General features: G+C 35.7%; 1 protein-coding gene across 11 annotated transcripts in view; it reads left to right on the top strand.

Annotated features, from left to right (window-relative positions):
- MYO9A (myosin IXA) overlaps positions 1-13,747 on the top strand; it is a 307,312-nt gene that overhangs the window by 57,707 nt on the left and 235,858 nt on the right. For all 11 annotated transcript variants that reach the window (XM_034660724.1, XM_034660725.1, XM_034660722.1 and 8 more), the window contains one exon: positions 1,049-1,959. In XM_034660724.1, coding sequence (XP_034516615.1) covers positions 1,120-1,959 — 840 coding nt within the window. In that variant the 5' untranslated portion in view covers positions 1,049-1,119. The remainder of the gene's footprint in view (positions 1-1,048; positions 1,960-13,747) is intronic.

The raw sequence follows: 13,747 nt of genomic DNA on the forward strand, positions 1-13,747 counted from the left end.
TCTGTATATATACATATATGTACATACACACATACTACCTCTTCTTATCCATTTATCAGTCAATGAACATTTGGGCTCTTTCCATAATTTGGCTATTGTTGATAGTGCTTCTGTAAACATCGGGGTGCATGTATCCCTTTGATTAGTATTTTTTTATCCTTTGGGTAAATATCTGGTAGGGCTGGATCATAATGTAGTTCTGTTTTTAACTTTCTGAGGAACTTCTTTACTGTTTTTCAGAGTGGCTGCTCCAGTTTTCATTCCCATCAGTAGTGTAACAGGGTTCCTCTTTCTCTGCATCCTCACCAACACCTGTTGTTTGTGTTATTAATTCCATCTTCTTACTGTTTTTATTTTCAGAAAAATTTGGCTTTATTGATGGCATTCTTGCTTGTTTTTGCTATATCCGTAAGAGCTTTGGGTGCAGGGCGATTAGGTTTGCATGATTATTCTGCCCATTTTAATTCAGCCCTTGCTGAGGCTCTTCAAATATAAAGAAAGGACTTGACTCCAATCTCAGGTACTTTAGAAACATTTGAGATAGTAGAGGACAAAAAATTTTTATTTGTATTCTGGATTTTAAATTATTAGTGTAATAAAACATGGAAGAAATCTTTGACAAGTTGCTGTTTTAGAAAGTATCCAGATTTGGGCAATAAAACGTAATATTATGTGTTCTTGATGAGACCGTTTTCAAGACTGTTTCTAGACTAAGAGTTAGGATTTTATGTTCTAAAAGATGTAATCAAATGATATAAGCCTTTCTTTCTTGAGCATCAGAAAGTGAAGATTGTGGGGGCGCCTGGGTGGCTCAGTCGTTAAGCGTCTGCCTTTGGCTCAGGGCGTGATCCTGGCGTTATGGGATCGAGCCCCTCATCAGGCTCCTCCACTGAGCCTGCTTCTTCCTCTCCCACTCTGCCTACTTGTGTTCCCTCTCTCTCTGGCTGTCTCTCTGTCAAATAAATAAATAAATAAATAAAATCTTTAAAAAAAAAAGTGAAGATTGTGTAATATGATTTCTAAATGTTTCACACTTCTTATGTTACAGTTCTTTTGCCACGAAAATGGTTTGCACGGTCTTGAACACATACTCTCCATGCTGATGGGACAGGGTCCAATATGAATATAAATGATGGAGGAAGACGACGCTTTGAAGATAATGAACATACCTTACATATATATCCTGGGACAATTTCAGAAGGGACTATCTACTGTCCAATTCCTGCCAGAAAAAACTCCACAGCTGCTGAGGTGATTGACTCTCTTATAAACAGACTTCATCTTGACAAAACGAAATGTTATGTTCTTGCAGAAGTAAAGGAGTTTGGTGGAGAAGAATGGATACTCAATCCAACAGACTGTCCAGTTCAGCGAATGATGTTATGGCCCCGAATGGCTCTAGAAAATCGCCTGAGTGGAGAGGACTATCGCTTTCTTCTGAGAGAAAAAAACCTTGATGGATCAATCCATTATGGTAGTCTGCAGTCATGGCTACGGGTAACAGAAGAACGCCGCAGGATGATGGAACGGGGTTTTCTCCCACAGCCTCAACAGAAAGACTTCGATGATTTATGTAGCTTACCTGATTTGAATGAGAAAACTCTTTTAGAAAACCTACGAAATCGCTTTAAGCATGAAAAAATTTATACCTATGTTGGCAGTATTCTAATAGTTATTAACCCATTCAAGTTTCTTCCTATTTATAATCCCAAATATGTCAAAATGTATGATAACCACCAATTGGGAAAACTGGAGCCCCACATTTACGCTGTGGCTGACGTAGCTTATCATGCCATGCTTCAGCGCAAGAAGAATCAGTGCATCGTAATTTCAGGGGAGAGTGGTTCTGGGAAGACTCAAAGCACAAACTTTCTTATTCACCACCTTACTGCTCTCAGTCAGAAGGGATTTGCCAGTGGAGTGGAACAAATTATTCTTGGAGCTGGACCAGTACTTGAGGTAAGTGTGTAGAAAATACTTTTATTACTCTTATATGTTTATAAGATATAAACTGATATACACTGATATGTTTATTTTTGAAAAATAAAAATTTGGTAGATGTGAGAAAATGAAACTAGAAGTATAGACTTCGGTTTTAGTTATCAAGGAAAGTTGGAAGATGGAAAGCAAAAAAGGCAATGTGGAAGTTTAAAAGGTGTGACAGTGGAAGTATATTTTTCAAAGGTGTTTTTGGTTTATAGTGATGAAGAAGATGATTGGAGTCTTGTATCCCCCTGTAAAGGGAAATAGCAGGGGCAGGACTCCTGTCTGTAATTAGGTTGGGGAAAATATTCTTGTCAATATATTTGCATCCTTGTAACTTTAACATCTGTGCCTAGTATCGAATTCTAAGGGTTCAGTTTGGCAATGTAAAGAATATGGGAAAAAATTTAGTTCTAAATGTTTTAGAAGTAATATTACCAAAGGTAGAAAGGAAAGAAAATACACCATTTTTGTTTTAGAGATGAAAGGAAAAGGTAATATTACTTATTTTTTTTTTTAAGATTTTATTTATTAGAGAGAGAGGGAGACTGCATGTATGAACGGGAGGAGGGGCAGAGGGAGAGGGGCAAGCAGAGTCTCCACTGAGTGGGAAGCCCAAAGTGGGGCTCAATCCCAGGACCCTGAGTTTATGGCATGAGCTGAAGTCAACTGCTTACCCAACTGAGAAACCCAGGCGCCTCCTATTACTTATTTTTTAAAAGGGATTTTGTGAGGTATAATTGAGATACATTAAACCGCACATATTGAAAATGTACAATTTGATAAAATTTGGCATGTGTATATACTAATTAAACCACTACTGCAGTCAAGGTACTGAATATATCCATTATCCCTGAAGTTTCCTCATATCTCTGTAATTCCTCTCTCACCTTTTCCAGCTCAGTCATCTACGAGAAACCATTTACTTTGTCACTATAGATTAGTGTGTATTTTCTAGAAACTAATTTTTATATACATGGAATCATATATTATGTACTCTTTTATGTTTGACTTCTCTTGGTATAATTATTTCAGGATTCGTCCATGTTGTTGTATTTGTCAGTAATTCATTCCTTTTGCTAAGGTAGAATTCCACTGTCTGGGTATACCACACTTTGTTTATCCATTCACCTGTTAATGGATAATTAATGGTTGTTGCTAGTTTTTCCTGTTACGTATAAAACTCTATATAAGTCTTTGTGTGGACATACATTTTCTTTTGGGTAAATAAATACCTAGGAGTGGAAAGACTGGTCATATGATAGGGTATATACTTAACTTTTTAAGAAACTCCCAAATTTTTCAAAAGTGATTGTACCCACCATTTTATATTCTCACCCAGCAGTGTGTGTCAGTTCCAGTTACTCCACATCCTTGCTAACCCTTGATGGAGTCATTCCTTTAAATTTTAGCCATTCACATACATATATAGTGGTATCTCATTGAGGTTTTAATTTGCATTCTATAATGACTAATGCTATGTGAGCATATTTTCATTTGTTTATTTGCCCTCTACGTATCTTCTTTGGTGAGATGTTTGTCAAAATTTATTGCCCAACTTTTTACTGGGTTTTCTTATTGTGTTTTGAAAGTTTTTTGTGTAGTGGGTACAAGTTTTTTATCACATATGTGTTTGCACACATTTTCTGCCAGATTTAACCACCTCTTTTTTTTTTTTAATATAGTTGATAATATGTTATATAAGTTTCAGGTGTACAACTTAGTGATTCCACTCATTTATAATATTCTGCTGTGTTTACCATAAGTGTATCTACCATCTATCCTGATACATTGCTATTACAATATCATAACTGTATTCCTTATGCTGCGCCTTTTATTCCCGTGATTTATTCATTCCGTAAGTGGAGCCTGTATCTATCACTCCCCTTCACCCATTAGGCCCAACCTCTCACCCATACCCCTCTGGCAACTATCAGTTTGTTTTCTATTTATAGGTTTGATTCTGCTTTTTATTTGTTTCTTTTTTTTTCCCCTAGATTCTTATGAGTGAAATCATATGGTATTTTTCTTTCTCAGTCTGACTTATTTCACTTAGCATATATCCTCTAGGTCCATCCATGTTGTTTCAAATGACATGAACTCAATCCCTTTGTATATACATTCCACATCTTCCTTGTCCATTCATCTGTTGATGAACACTTAGGTTTTTTCATATCTTGGCTATTGTAAATAATGCTGCAGTAAACATAGGAGTGCATATATCTCTTTGAATTCATGTTTTCATTTTCTTTGGGTAAATACCCAGTAGTAGAATTATTGGATCATATGGTATTTCTATTTTTAATTTTTTGAGGAACCCCCATTCCATTTTACATAGTGGCTGTACCAGTTTAAATTTCCATCAACAGTGTACAAGAGTTCCTTTTTCTCCACAGCCTTGCCAACACTTGTTATTTTTTGTGTTTTTGATTATGGCCATTCTAACAGGTGTAAGGTAATATCTCATTGATTTGCAATTCCCTGATAATGAGTGATATAGATTATCTTTTCATGTGTCTGTTGGCCATCTGTATCTATTCAGGTCCTCTGCCAAATTTAATTGGATTATTTATTTTTTTGGTGTTGTAGAAATTTTAAATATGTTTTAGATATTAACTCCTTATTAGATATATCATTTGCAAATATTTTCTCCCTCTCAGTAGGTTGTCTTTTTGTTTGTTGATGGTTTCCTTTGCTGTGTGAAAGTGGTTTTTTTGTTTGTTTGTTTTTTTGGTGTGGTCCCAATAGCTTGTTTTTGTTTTTGTTTCCTTTGCCTTATGATACATATCTAGAAAAATGTTGCTTTGGGCAATGTCAGAGAAATTACTACTTGTGTTCTATTCTAGGATTTTTATGGTTTCAGGTTTCATATTTAGGTTTTAATCCAGTTTGAGTTTATTTTTGTGTTACAAGGCAGTCAGTTTCATTCTTTTGCATGTAGCTGTCCAGTTTTCCCAGCATCATTTATTGAAGAGATTGTCTCTTATTACATATTCTTGCTTCCTTTGCCATTGATTAATTGACTGCATAAGTGTGAGTTTATTTTTGGGCTCTCTATTCTGTGCCATTGATCCTTGTGTCTCTTTTTGTGCCAGTACCATACTGTTTTGATTAGTACAGTTTTGTAGTGTATGTTAAAATGTGAAATTGTGACACCTCCAGCTTTGTTTTTCTTGGTCAGGATTGTTCTGGCTATTCCAGGTACTTTTTGGTTCCATAGAAATTTTACTGTTATTCTAGTTTTTTAAAAAAAATGCTTTTGGGTATTTTGATAGGTATTGCATTGAAACTGTAGATTGCTTTGGATAATATAGATGTTTTGACAATAGTAATTCTTTCAATCCATGAGCCTGGAATATCTTTCCATTTGTTTGTGTCATCTTCAGTTTCTTTGATCAGTATTTTATGGTTTTGGAGTACAGATCTCTGACTTTTTTGGTTAAGTTTATTCTTAGGTCCTTTCTTCTTTTTGGTGCAGTAGTAAATGGTATTGTTTTCTTAATTTCTCTGTCTGCTGCTTTGTTATTAGTGTATAGAAATGCTACCAATTTCTGGTTGTTAATTTTGTATCCTTCAACTTTACCGAATTCATTTATTACTTCTAGTTGCTTTTTGGTGGAGTCTTTAAGATTTTCTATGTATAATATCATGTCATCTGCAAATAGTGATAATTTAGCTACTTCTTTACCGACAAGACATGGATACCCGTTATTTCTTTTTCTTGTCTTATTGCTGTGGCTGGGACTTCTAGTACTATGTTGAATAAAAGTAGCAAGTGTGGACATATTTGTCTTATTCCTGATCTTAGAGGAAAAGCCCTCAGTTTTTCACCATTGAGTATGATGTTAGCTGTGGGTTTTTTATATATAGTCTCTATTATGTTGAGATATGTGCCCTCTGACCCCACTTTTTTGAGAGTTTGTATCATCAGTGGAATTTGAATTTTGTCAAATGGTTTTTCTGCACCTCCTGATGATCATATGATTTTTATCCTTTGTTTTGTTGACGTGGTGTATCACATTGATATGTGATTACTGAACCATTCTTACATCCCTGGAGTAAGTCTCAATCGTGGTGAATGATCTCTGTAATGTATTGTTGTATATGGTTTGGCAATATTTTGTTGAGGGTGTTTGCATCTATCTTCATCAGGGATATTGGCCTGTAGTTTTTTTGTGTGTGGGTGGTGCCTTTTTTTGGTTTGGGCATCAGGTTAATGCTGTCCTCATAAATGTATTCGGAAGCTTTCCTTCCCCTTGTATTTTTTGGGATAGTTTGATGAGAATACGTATTAATTCTTTTTAAAATGTTTGATAGAATTCACCTGTGGATCCATCTAGTCCTGGACTTTTATTTTTTGATTACTGATTCAGTTTTGTTACTTGTAATGCGTCTGTTCGGATTTTTCTATTTCTCCTGTTCAGTTTTGAAAGATTGTATGTTTCTGGGAATTTATAGATTTCTTCTAGGTTGTTCAGTTTGTTGCCATACTGTTTTTTGTAGAATTCTCTTATAATTCTTTTTATTTCTGTGGTGTCAGTTGTTACATCTCTTTCATTTCTTTTTTAATTTTTTTTTTAAAGATTTTATTTATTTATTTGACAGAGAGACAGCCAGCGAGAGAGGGAACACAAGCAGGGGGAGTGGGAGAGGAAGAAGCAGGCTCACAGCAGAGGAGCCTGATGTGGCTCGATCCCATAATGCCGGGATCACGCCCTGAGCCGAAGGCAGACGCTTAACCGCTGTGCCACTCAGGCGCCCCACATCTCTTTCATTTCTGATATTATTTATTTGGGTCCTTCCTCTCTTTTTGATGGGTCTGGCTAAGGGTTTATCAATTTTGTTTACCTTTTCAAAGAACCAGCTCTTGGTTTCATTGATTTTTTTTTTTTTCTGTTGCTTTTTTAAGTCTCTGTGTCATTCATTTGTACTCTGTTCTTTATTATTTCCTTCCTTCTTCTCACCTTGGGCTTTGTTCTTCTTTTTCTTTCTTTCTTTTTTTTTTTTTCTAGTTCCTTTAGTTGTACACTTAGATTGTTTATTTGGGCTTTTTCTTGTTTTTTGAGGTAGGCCTGTATCGCTATATATTTCCTTCTTAGAACTGTTTCGGCTGTGTCTCAGTGATTTTCGACTGTTGTGTTTTCAGTTTGATTTAGATTTAACCCCCCCCTTTTTTTTTTAAAGATTTTATTTATTTATTTGACAGAGAGGCAGCGAGAGAGGGAACACAAGCAGGGGGAGAAGGAGAGGGAGAAGCAGGCTTCCCGCCGAGCAGGGAGCCCAATGCGGGGCTCAATCCCAGAACTCTGGGATCATGACCTGAGCTGAAGGCAGATGCTTAATGACTGAGCCACTCAGGCGGCCCAAGATTTAACCCTTTCTTAATATTACTTTTTGAAGAGCAGGATTTGAAATTTTTTACTCAGTTTTATTGAGATATAATTGACATACATCACTGTATTAATTTAAGGTGTACAACTGAATGATTTATATATGCATATATTGAGAAGTGATTACCGCAGTAAGTTTAGTCAACATCTATCACCTGACATAATTTCAGTTGTTTTTTTTTCTTGAGGTGAGAACTTTAAAGATTTACTCTCTTAGTAACTTTCAAATTTATGATGCAGTACTGGTAAGTATAGTCACCATGGTATACATTACAGCCTCAGAACTTATTTATCTTACAACTAGAAATTTGTACCTTTTGACCACCTTCACCCATTCCCCACTCCCCTATCCTCCCTGGCAACCACCAGTCCTCTCTCATGAGTTTTGTTTTAGATTCCACATATAAATGAGATCATACGGTATTTGTCTTTGTCTAACTTAACTAACTTGTAATGCCCTCAAAGGTATTGTTGCAAATGGCAGGATTTTCTTATATTTTTTTATGGCTGAATAATATTCCATCATATATACATACAACATTTATCCATTCATTCATCAGTGGACACTCAGGTTGTTTTCATGTCTTGGCTGTTGTAAATAATGCTGCAGTGAACATGGGGGTGCAGATGTCTCTTTCAGATAGTAATTTCATTTCCTTCAGATATATACCCAGAAGTGGAATTGCTGGATCATATGGTATTTCTATTTCTATTTTTATTTATTAATTTATTATTTATTTTTTTAGACAGAGAAAGAGTATGTATGTGAGCGGGGGGGGGGGCAAAGGGAGAGGGGGAGAGAGAGACTCTTAAGCAGGTTCCACACCCAGCATGGAGCATGATACACAACCTTGAGGTCATGACCTGAGTGAAAGTCAAGAGTTAGATGCTTAACCTACTGAGCCACCCAGGTGTCCCTGGTATTTCTATTTTTAATTTTTGAGGAACCACCATACTGATTTTCTTTTTTCTTTTCTTTTCTTTCTTTTTTTTTTTAGAGTGGCTGTACCAGTTTACATTTCCATGACCAATATACAAAGGTTACTTTTTCTCCATATCCTTGCCAACAGTTGTTACCTCTTGTCTCTTGGATAATAAGCATTCTAACAGGTATTAGGTGATATTTCATAGTGGTTTTGATTTGCATTTCCACAATGATGTGTGATGTTGAGCTCCTTTTCATACCTCTTATCCATTTGTAGATCTTCTATACAAAAAAAATCCTTTTTTTTTTCCTGCTATTGAGTTGTTTGGGTTCCTAATATATTTTGGATATAACCTCTTATCAGGTACATGATTTGCCAGTGTTTTCTCCCATTCAATATGTTGCCTTTTCATTTTGTTGATGGTTACCTTTGCTGTACAGAAACTTTTGGGTTTGGTATAGTTCCACTTGTTTATATTTGCTTTTGTTGCCTTTGCTTTTAGTGTCATTCCCCCAAAATCATCTCTAATACTGATGTCTTACCCTCTAGGGTTATTACGGTTTCAGGTCTTATGTTTAAGTTTTTAATCCATTTTGAGTTGATTTTTGTGTATGGTATAAGATAAGGACATGGTTTCAATCTTTTTCATGTGGCTGTCCAGTTTTTCCAGCACCATTTATTGAAGAGACTGTCCTTTCTCCATTGCATATTCTTGGCTCTTTTGTCCCAAATTAATTGACCATATATGTGTAGGTTTATTTCTAGGCTCTGTATTCTGTTGTTTGTTTGTTTTTTTTTATCTGTATATGTTTGCTTTTTTGACAGTATTCTACTGTTTCGATTATTATAGATTTTAATAAAATTTGAAATCAGAAAGTGTAATGCCTCTGGCTTTGTTTTCAGGATTGCTTTGGTTATTTGGGGTCTTCTGTGGTTCTATACAAATTTTAGAATGTCTTTTCTACTTCTGTGAACAATGCCATTGGAATTTGGATAGGAATTGAAGTGAATCTGTTGATTGCTTTGGGGTAGTGTGGACATTTTAACAATGTGAATTCTTCCAATCCATGTGCACAGAATACCTTTTCATTTATTTGTGTCTTCTTCAGTTTTTGTCATGAGTGTCTTATAGTTTTCATTGTACAGATCTTTCACCACCTTGGTGAAACTTCGTTCAGATTTAACCCTCTCTTAATAGTACCTTTTGAAGAGCAGAATTTTAAATTTTGATAAAGTCCAATTTAGCCATTTCTTTTCTCTTATGGATTGTGCTTTTGGTGTCATATTTAAGAAAACTGACTAACCCATGGTTACAAAGATGTTCTGTGTTTTGTTGTGTTTTTCATTAGTTTTATAGTTTCAGGTTTTGCATTCAGGTCTGTGATCCATTTTGAGTTTATTTTGTGTATGGTATAAGGTATAGATCCAGTGTTTTCCTATGAATATCTACTTGTTTCAAGACTATTTTTTGTTGAAAGACTGTTTTTTCTTTACTGCCTTTGTGTCTTTGTCAAGAAATTTTTGTCCACATATATGTGGGTTTATTTCTGCATTCTCTCTTCTGTTCTATTGATTCATTTGTCTTTATGATAGTGCTATACTATCATTATGTAACTTTATAATAATTTTTGAAATTAGGTTGTATTAATCCTTCCTTTTCTTAATTGTTCAGATATTCTGTCCTTTGCATTTCCATATGAATTTTAGAACATGGGTCATCTGACCCATGAACAAGTTTATTTTCCCATTTATGAAGATCGTCTCTAATTTCTCTAAGTAGTATTTTGTTGTTTTTAATGTAAAGGACGTTAACATCTATAGTAAGTTATATTTGTCAGTATTTTTTTTTAAAGATTTTATTTATTTGTTTGACAGAGAGAGAGAGCCAGCAAGAGAGGGGACACAAGCAGGGGGAGTGGGAGAGGAAGAAGCAGGCTCCCAGTGGAGGAGCCTGATGTGGGGCTCGATCCCAGAACGCCGGGATCACGCCCTGAGCTGAAGGCAGATGCTTAACGACTGAGCCACCCAGGCGCCCCGTATTTGTCAGTATTTTTTGATGCTTTTATAAATGGTATTTAAAAGTTTTCAATCGTTAGTGCCTAATATATAGAGATATAGTTGATATTGGCACTTTGATCTTATATTCTACAAACTGACTAGGTATAAATATTCTGACTTTTTTAAAGTATTCATTGGATTTTCCACATAGGAAATCCTATTAGTGAATAAAAAGGCATTTTTTTCCCCAAATCTGGATTTTTTTTTTTCTTGCAGATTTCACTGATTATGCCAGTATGAATATAAGTGGTGAAAGCAACATTCTTGTCCTGGGGGAAAACATTCAGCTTTAAACATTAAGTATGATGATAGCTGTTGGTTTTGTGTAGATGCTCTTTACTAGATTGAGGCCCATTCTCTTTTATTCCTACTTTGTTTAGAATTTTTATCAGGAATTGTTGTTGGATTTTGTCAAATGCTCTTTCTGTGTCTATTTTAGATGGTCATATGGTTTACAAAGAATAGTTTGTTAATATGGTGAAGTATATCAATGGATTTTTGATTGGTAAACCATTTCAGCATTCCTGGGATAAACACCACTTGTCATGATGTATTATCCTTTAATTAATTACTGGATTTGGTTTGCTAAAATTTTGTTTAAAATTTTTGATATGTTGTATTCTTTAATTTTTTTTCTTTTTTTTTGGTATCAGGATAATTCTGCCCTCATGGGAATGAGTTGGGATGTCTTATATTTTTAGAAGAGTTTGTGTAGAACTTTTTTTCCCCCTACTATCAGTGTTAGGATTGATATGAAACAATCTAGGCCTGTGGTTTTCTTTGCAGGAAGAGGTTTTTTTCTTTTTTTTTTTTATTATTACTATATTATGTTAGTCACCATACAGTACATCCCCGGATTCCGATGCAAAGTTCGATGCTCCATTAGTTGCGTATAACACCCAGTGCACCAAGCAATACGTGCCCTCCTTACTACCCATCACCAGTCTATCCCATTCTCCCACCCCCTCCCCTCTGAAGTCTTCAGTTTGCTTCTCATAGTCCATAGTCTCTCATGTTTCATTCCCCCTTCTGATTACCCCCCCTTTCTTTATCCCTTTCTTCCCCTACCGATCATCCTAGTTCTTATGTTCCATAGATGAGAGAAACCATATGATAATTGTCTTTCTCTGCTTGACTTATTTCACTTAGCATTATCTCCTCCAGTGCCGTCCATGTTGCAGCAAATGTTGAGAATTCGTTCTTTCTGATAGCTGAGTAATATTCCATTGTATATATGGACCACAGCTTCTTAATCCAGTCATCTGTTGAAGGGCATCTCGGCTCCTTCCACGATTTGGCTATTGTGGACAATGCTGCTATGAACATTGGGGTGCATATGGCCCTTCTAGGAAGAGTTTTTTTTAAATTTATTATTTTATTTAAATTTTTAAAAATTTATTAGTTTCAGAGATAGAGTTTAGTGATTCATCAGTTGCATATAACACCCAGCGCTCATTCCATTTATGTTCCCTCCTTAATGCCCATCCCCCACCTCCCTCCCCTCCAGCAGCCCTCAGCTTGTTTCCTAGAGTTCCGCATCTCTTATGGTTTGCCTCTTTCTCAATTTTCATTTTATTTTATCTTTCCTTCCCTTCCCCATGTTCATTTGTTTTGTTTCTTAAATTTCACAAATGAGTGAAATCATAGGGTATTTGTCTTTCTCTGACTGAGTTATTTCACTTAGCATGATACCCTCTAGTTCCATCCACATTGTTGCAGATGACAAGATTTCATTCTTTTTGGTGGTTGAGTAATATTCCAGTGTGTGTGTGTAATATTTTTTATTTGAGAGAGAGAGAAAGAGCAGAGGGAGGGAGACACAGACTCCTTGCTGAACAGGGAGCCCAATGCAGAGCTAGATCCCAGGATGCTGGGATCATGACCTGAGCCAAAGGCAGATGCTTAAGCGACTGAGTCACCCAGCGCCCCATATACCACATCTTCTTTATCCATTCATCTGTTGGTGGACATCTGGGCTCTTTCCATATTTTGGCTATTGTGAGCATTGCTGCTATAAACATTGGGGTGCATGTGCCCTTTCGAATCACTGTTTGTATCCTTTGGGTAAATACCTAGTAGTGCAATTGCTGTGTCATAGAGTAGCTGTATTTTTAACTTCTTGAGAAACCTGCATACTGTTTTCCAGAATGGCTACACCAGTTTGCATTGCTACCAACAGTGTAAGAGGGTTCTCCTTTCTCTGCATCCTCACCAACATCTGTTGTTTCCTGAGTTGTTAATTTTAGCCATTCTGACTGGTGTGAGAGTGGTATCTTATTGTGATTTTGATTTGTATTTCCCTGATGCCAAGTGATGTGGAGCATTTTTTCATGTGTCTGTTGGCCATTTGTATGTCTTTGGAGAAATGTTTATTCATGTCTTCTTTCCATTTCTTGACTGGAATTTTTTTTTTTTTTGATGTTGAGTTTGATAAGTTCTTTATAGATTTTGGATACTAACCCTTTATCTGATAAGTTTGCAGGAAAGTTTTAAACAAAGTTTCAATTTTTAAAGGAGATATAGAACTACTTTGAACTTGTCTGTGACTTTGAACCTGAAGTATGTCTCTTGGGGAAAGCATGGAATTGGATCATTAAAAATAGAAAAAAAATCCATTCTGCCAGTTATCTATCTTTTGACTGGAATGTTTGATCCATTTACAGTTAATATAATTACTCATAATGTAGGATTTATGCCTGCACATTTTTATTATTTTTTTTCCTTTCCTGAGAGTGAATGAGTGCATGAGGTGGGGTGAGGGGCAAAGGGAGAGGGAGAGAGGGAGTCTTATGCAGGCTTCCCCCCCCGCCCTGGCATAGAGCCTGATGTAGGGCTTGATCTCACAACCCTGAAGTTATGACTTGAGCTGATATCAAGAGTCAGACGCTTTAAGCGCCTGGGTCACCCAGGGTCCCCTGCCATTTGTTTTTTTAATATGCTTTTTTATGTCCTGTATTTTTCTGTTACTACTTTCTGTTAGGTTAAGGAGATGTTATCTAGTGTACCATTTTAATTTTGTTGTCTCTCTTTTGGGTTTTTTGGTTATTTTTTTTAGTGGTATTCCTGAGCATTCCAGTTAACATAACAATTCAGTTTGGATTACTACCAACTTAATTTCAATAATATGTAAAAACTTTCTTCTGTATAGCTCTGTTCCTTTCCCCCTCTTTTGTGCTTTATTTTCATATAAATTACATTTTTCTACGTTGTTATATCCATACTCACAGATTTATATTTATTGTTTTATGGAATTGTCTTTCAGGTCAGGTAGAAGGAAAAAAGTTACAAACAAAATATTTATACTCTGTTTTGTATTTACATTACTTTTGCTTGTGATCTTTATTTCTTCATATAGATTTGCTTTATTTTCAAGTGTCTTTTCATTTCAGC

The sequence above is a fragment of the Ailuropoda melanoleuca genome, chromosome 5 (genome assembly GCF_002007445.2).
Source record: "Ailuropoda melanoleuca isolate Jingjing chromosome 5, ASM200744v2, whole genome shotgun sequence".
Classification (NCBI taxonomy): Eukaryota; Metazoa; Chordata; class Mammalia; order Carnivora; family Ursidae; genus Ailuropoda; species Ailuropoda melanoleuca.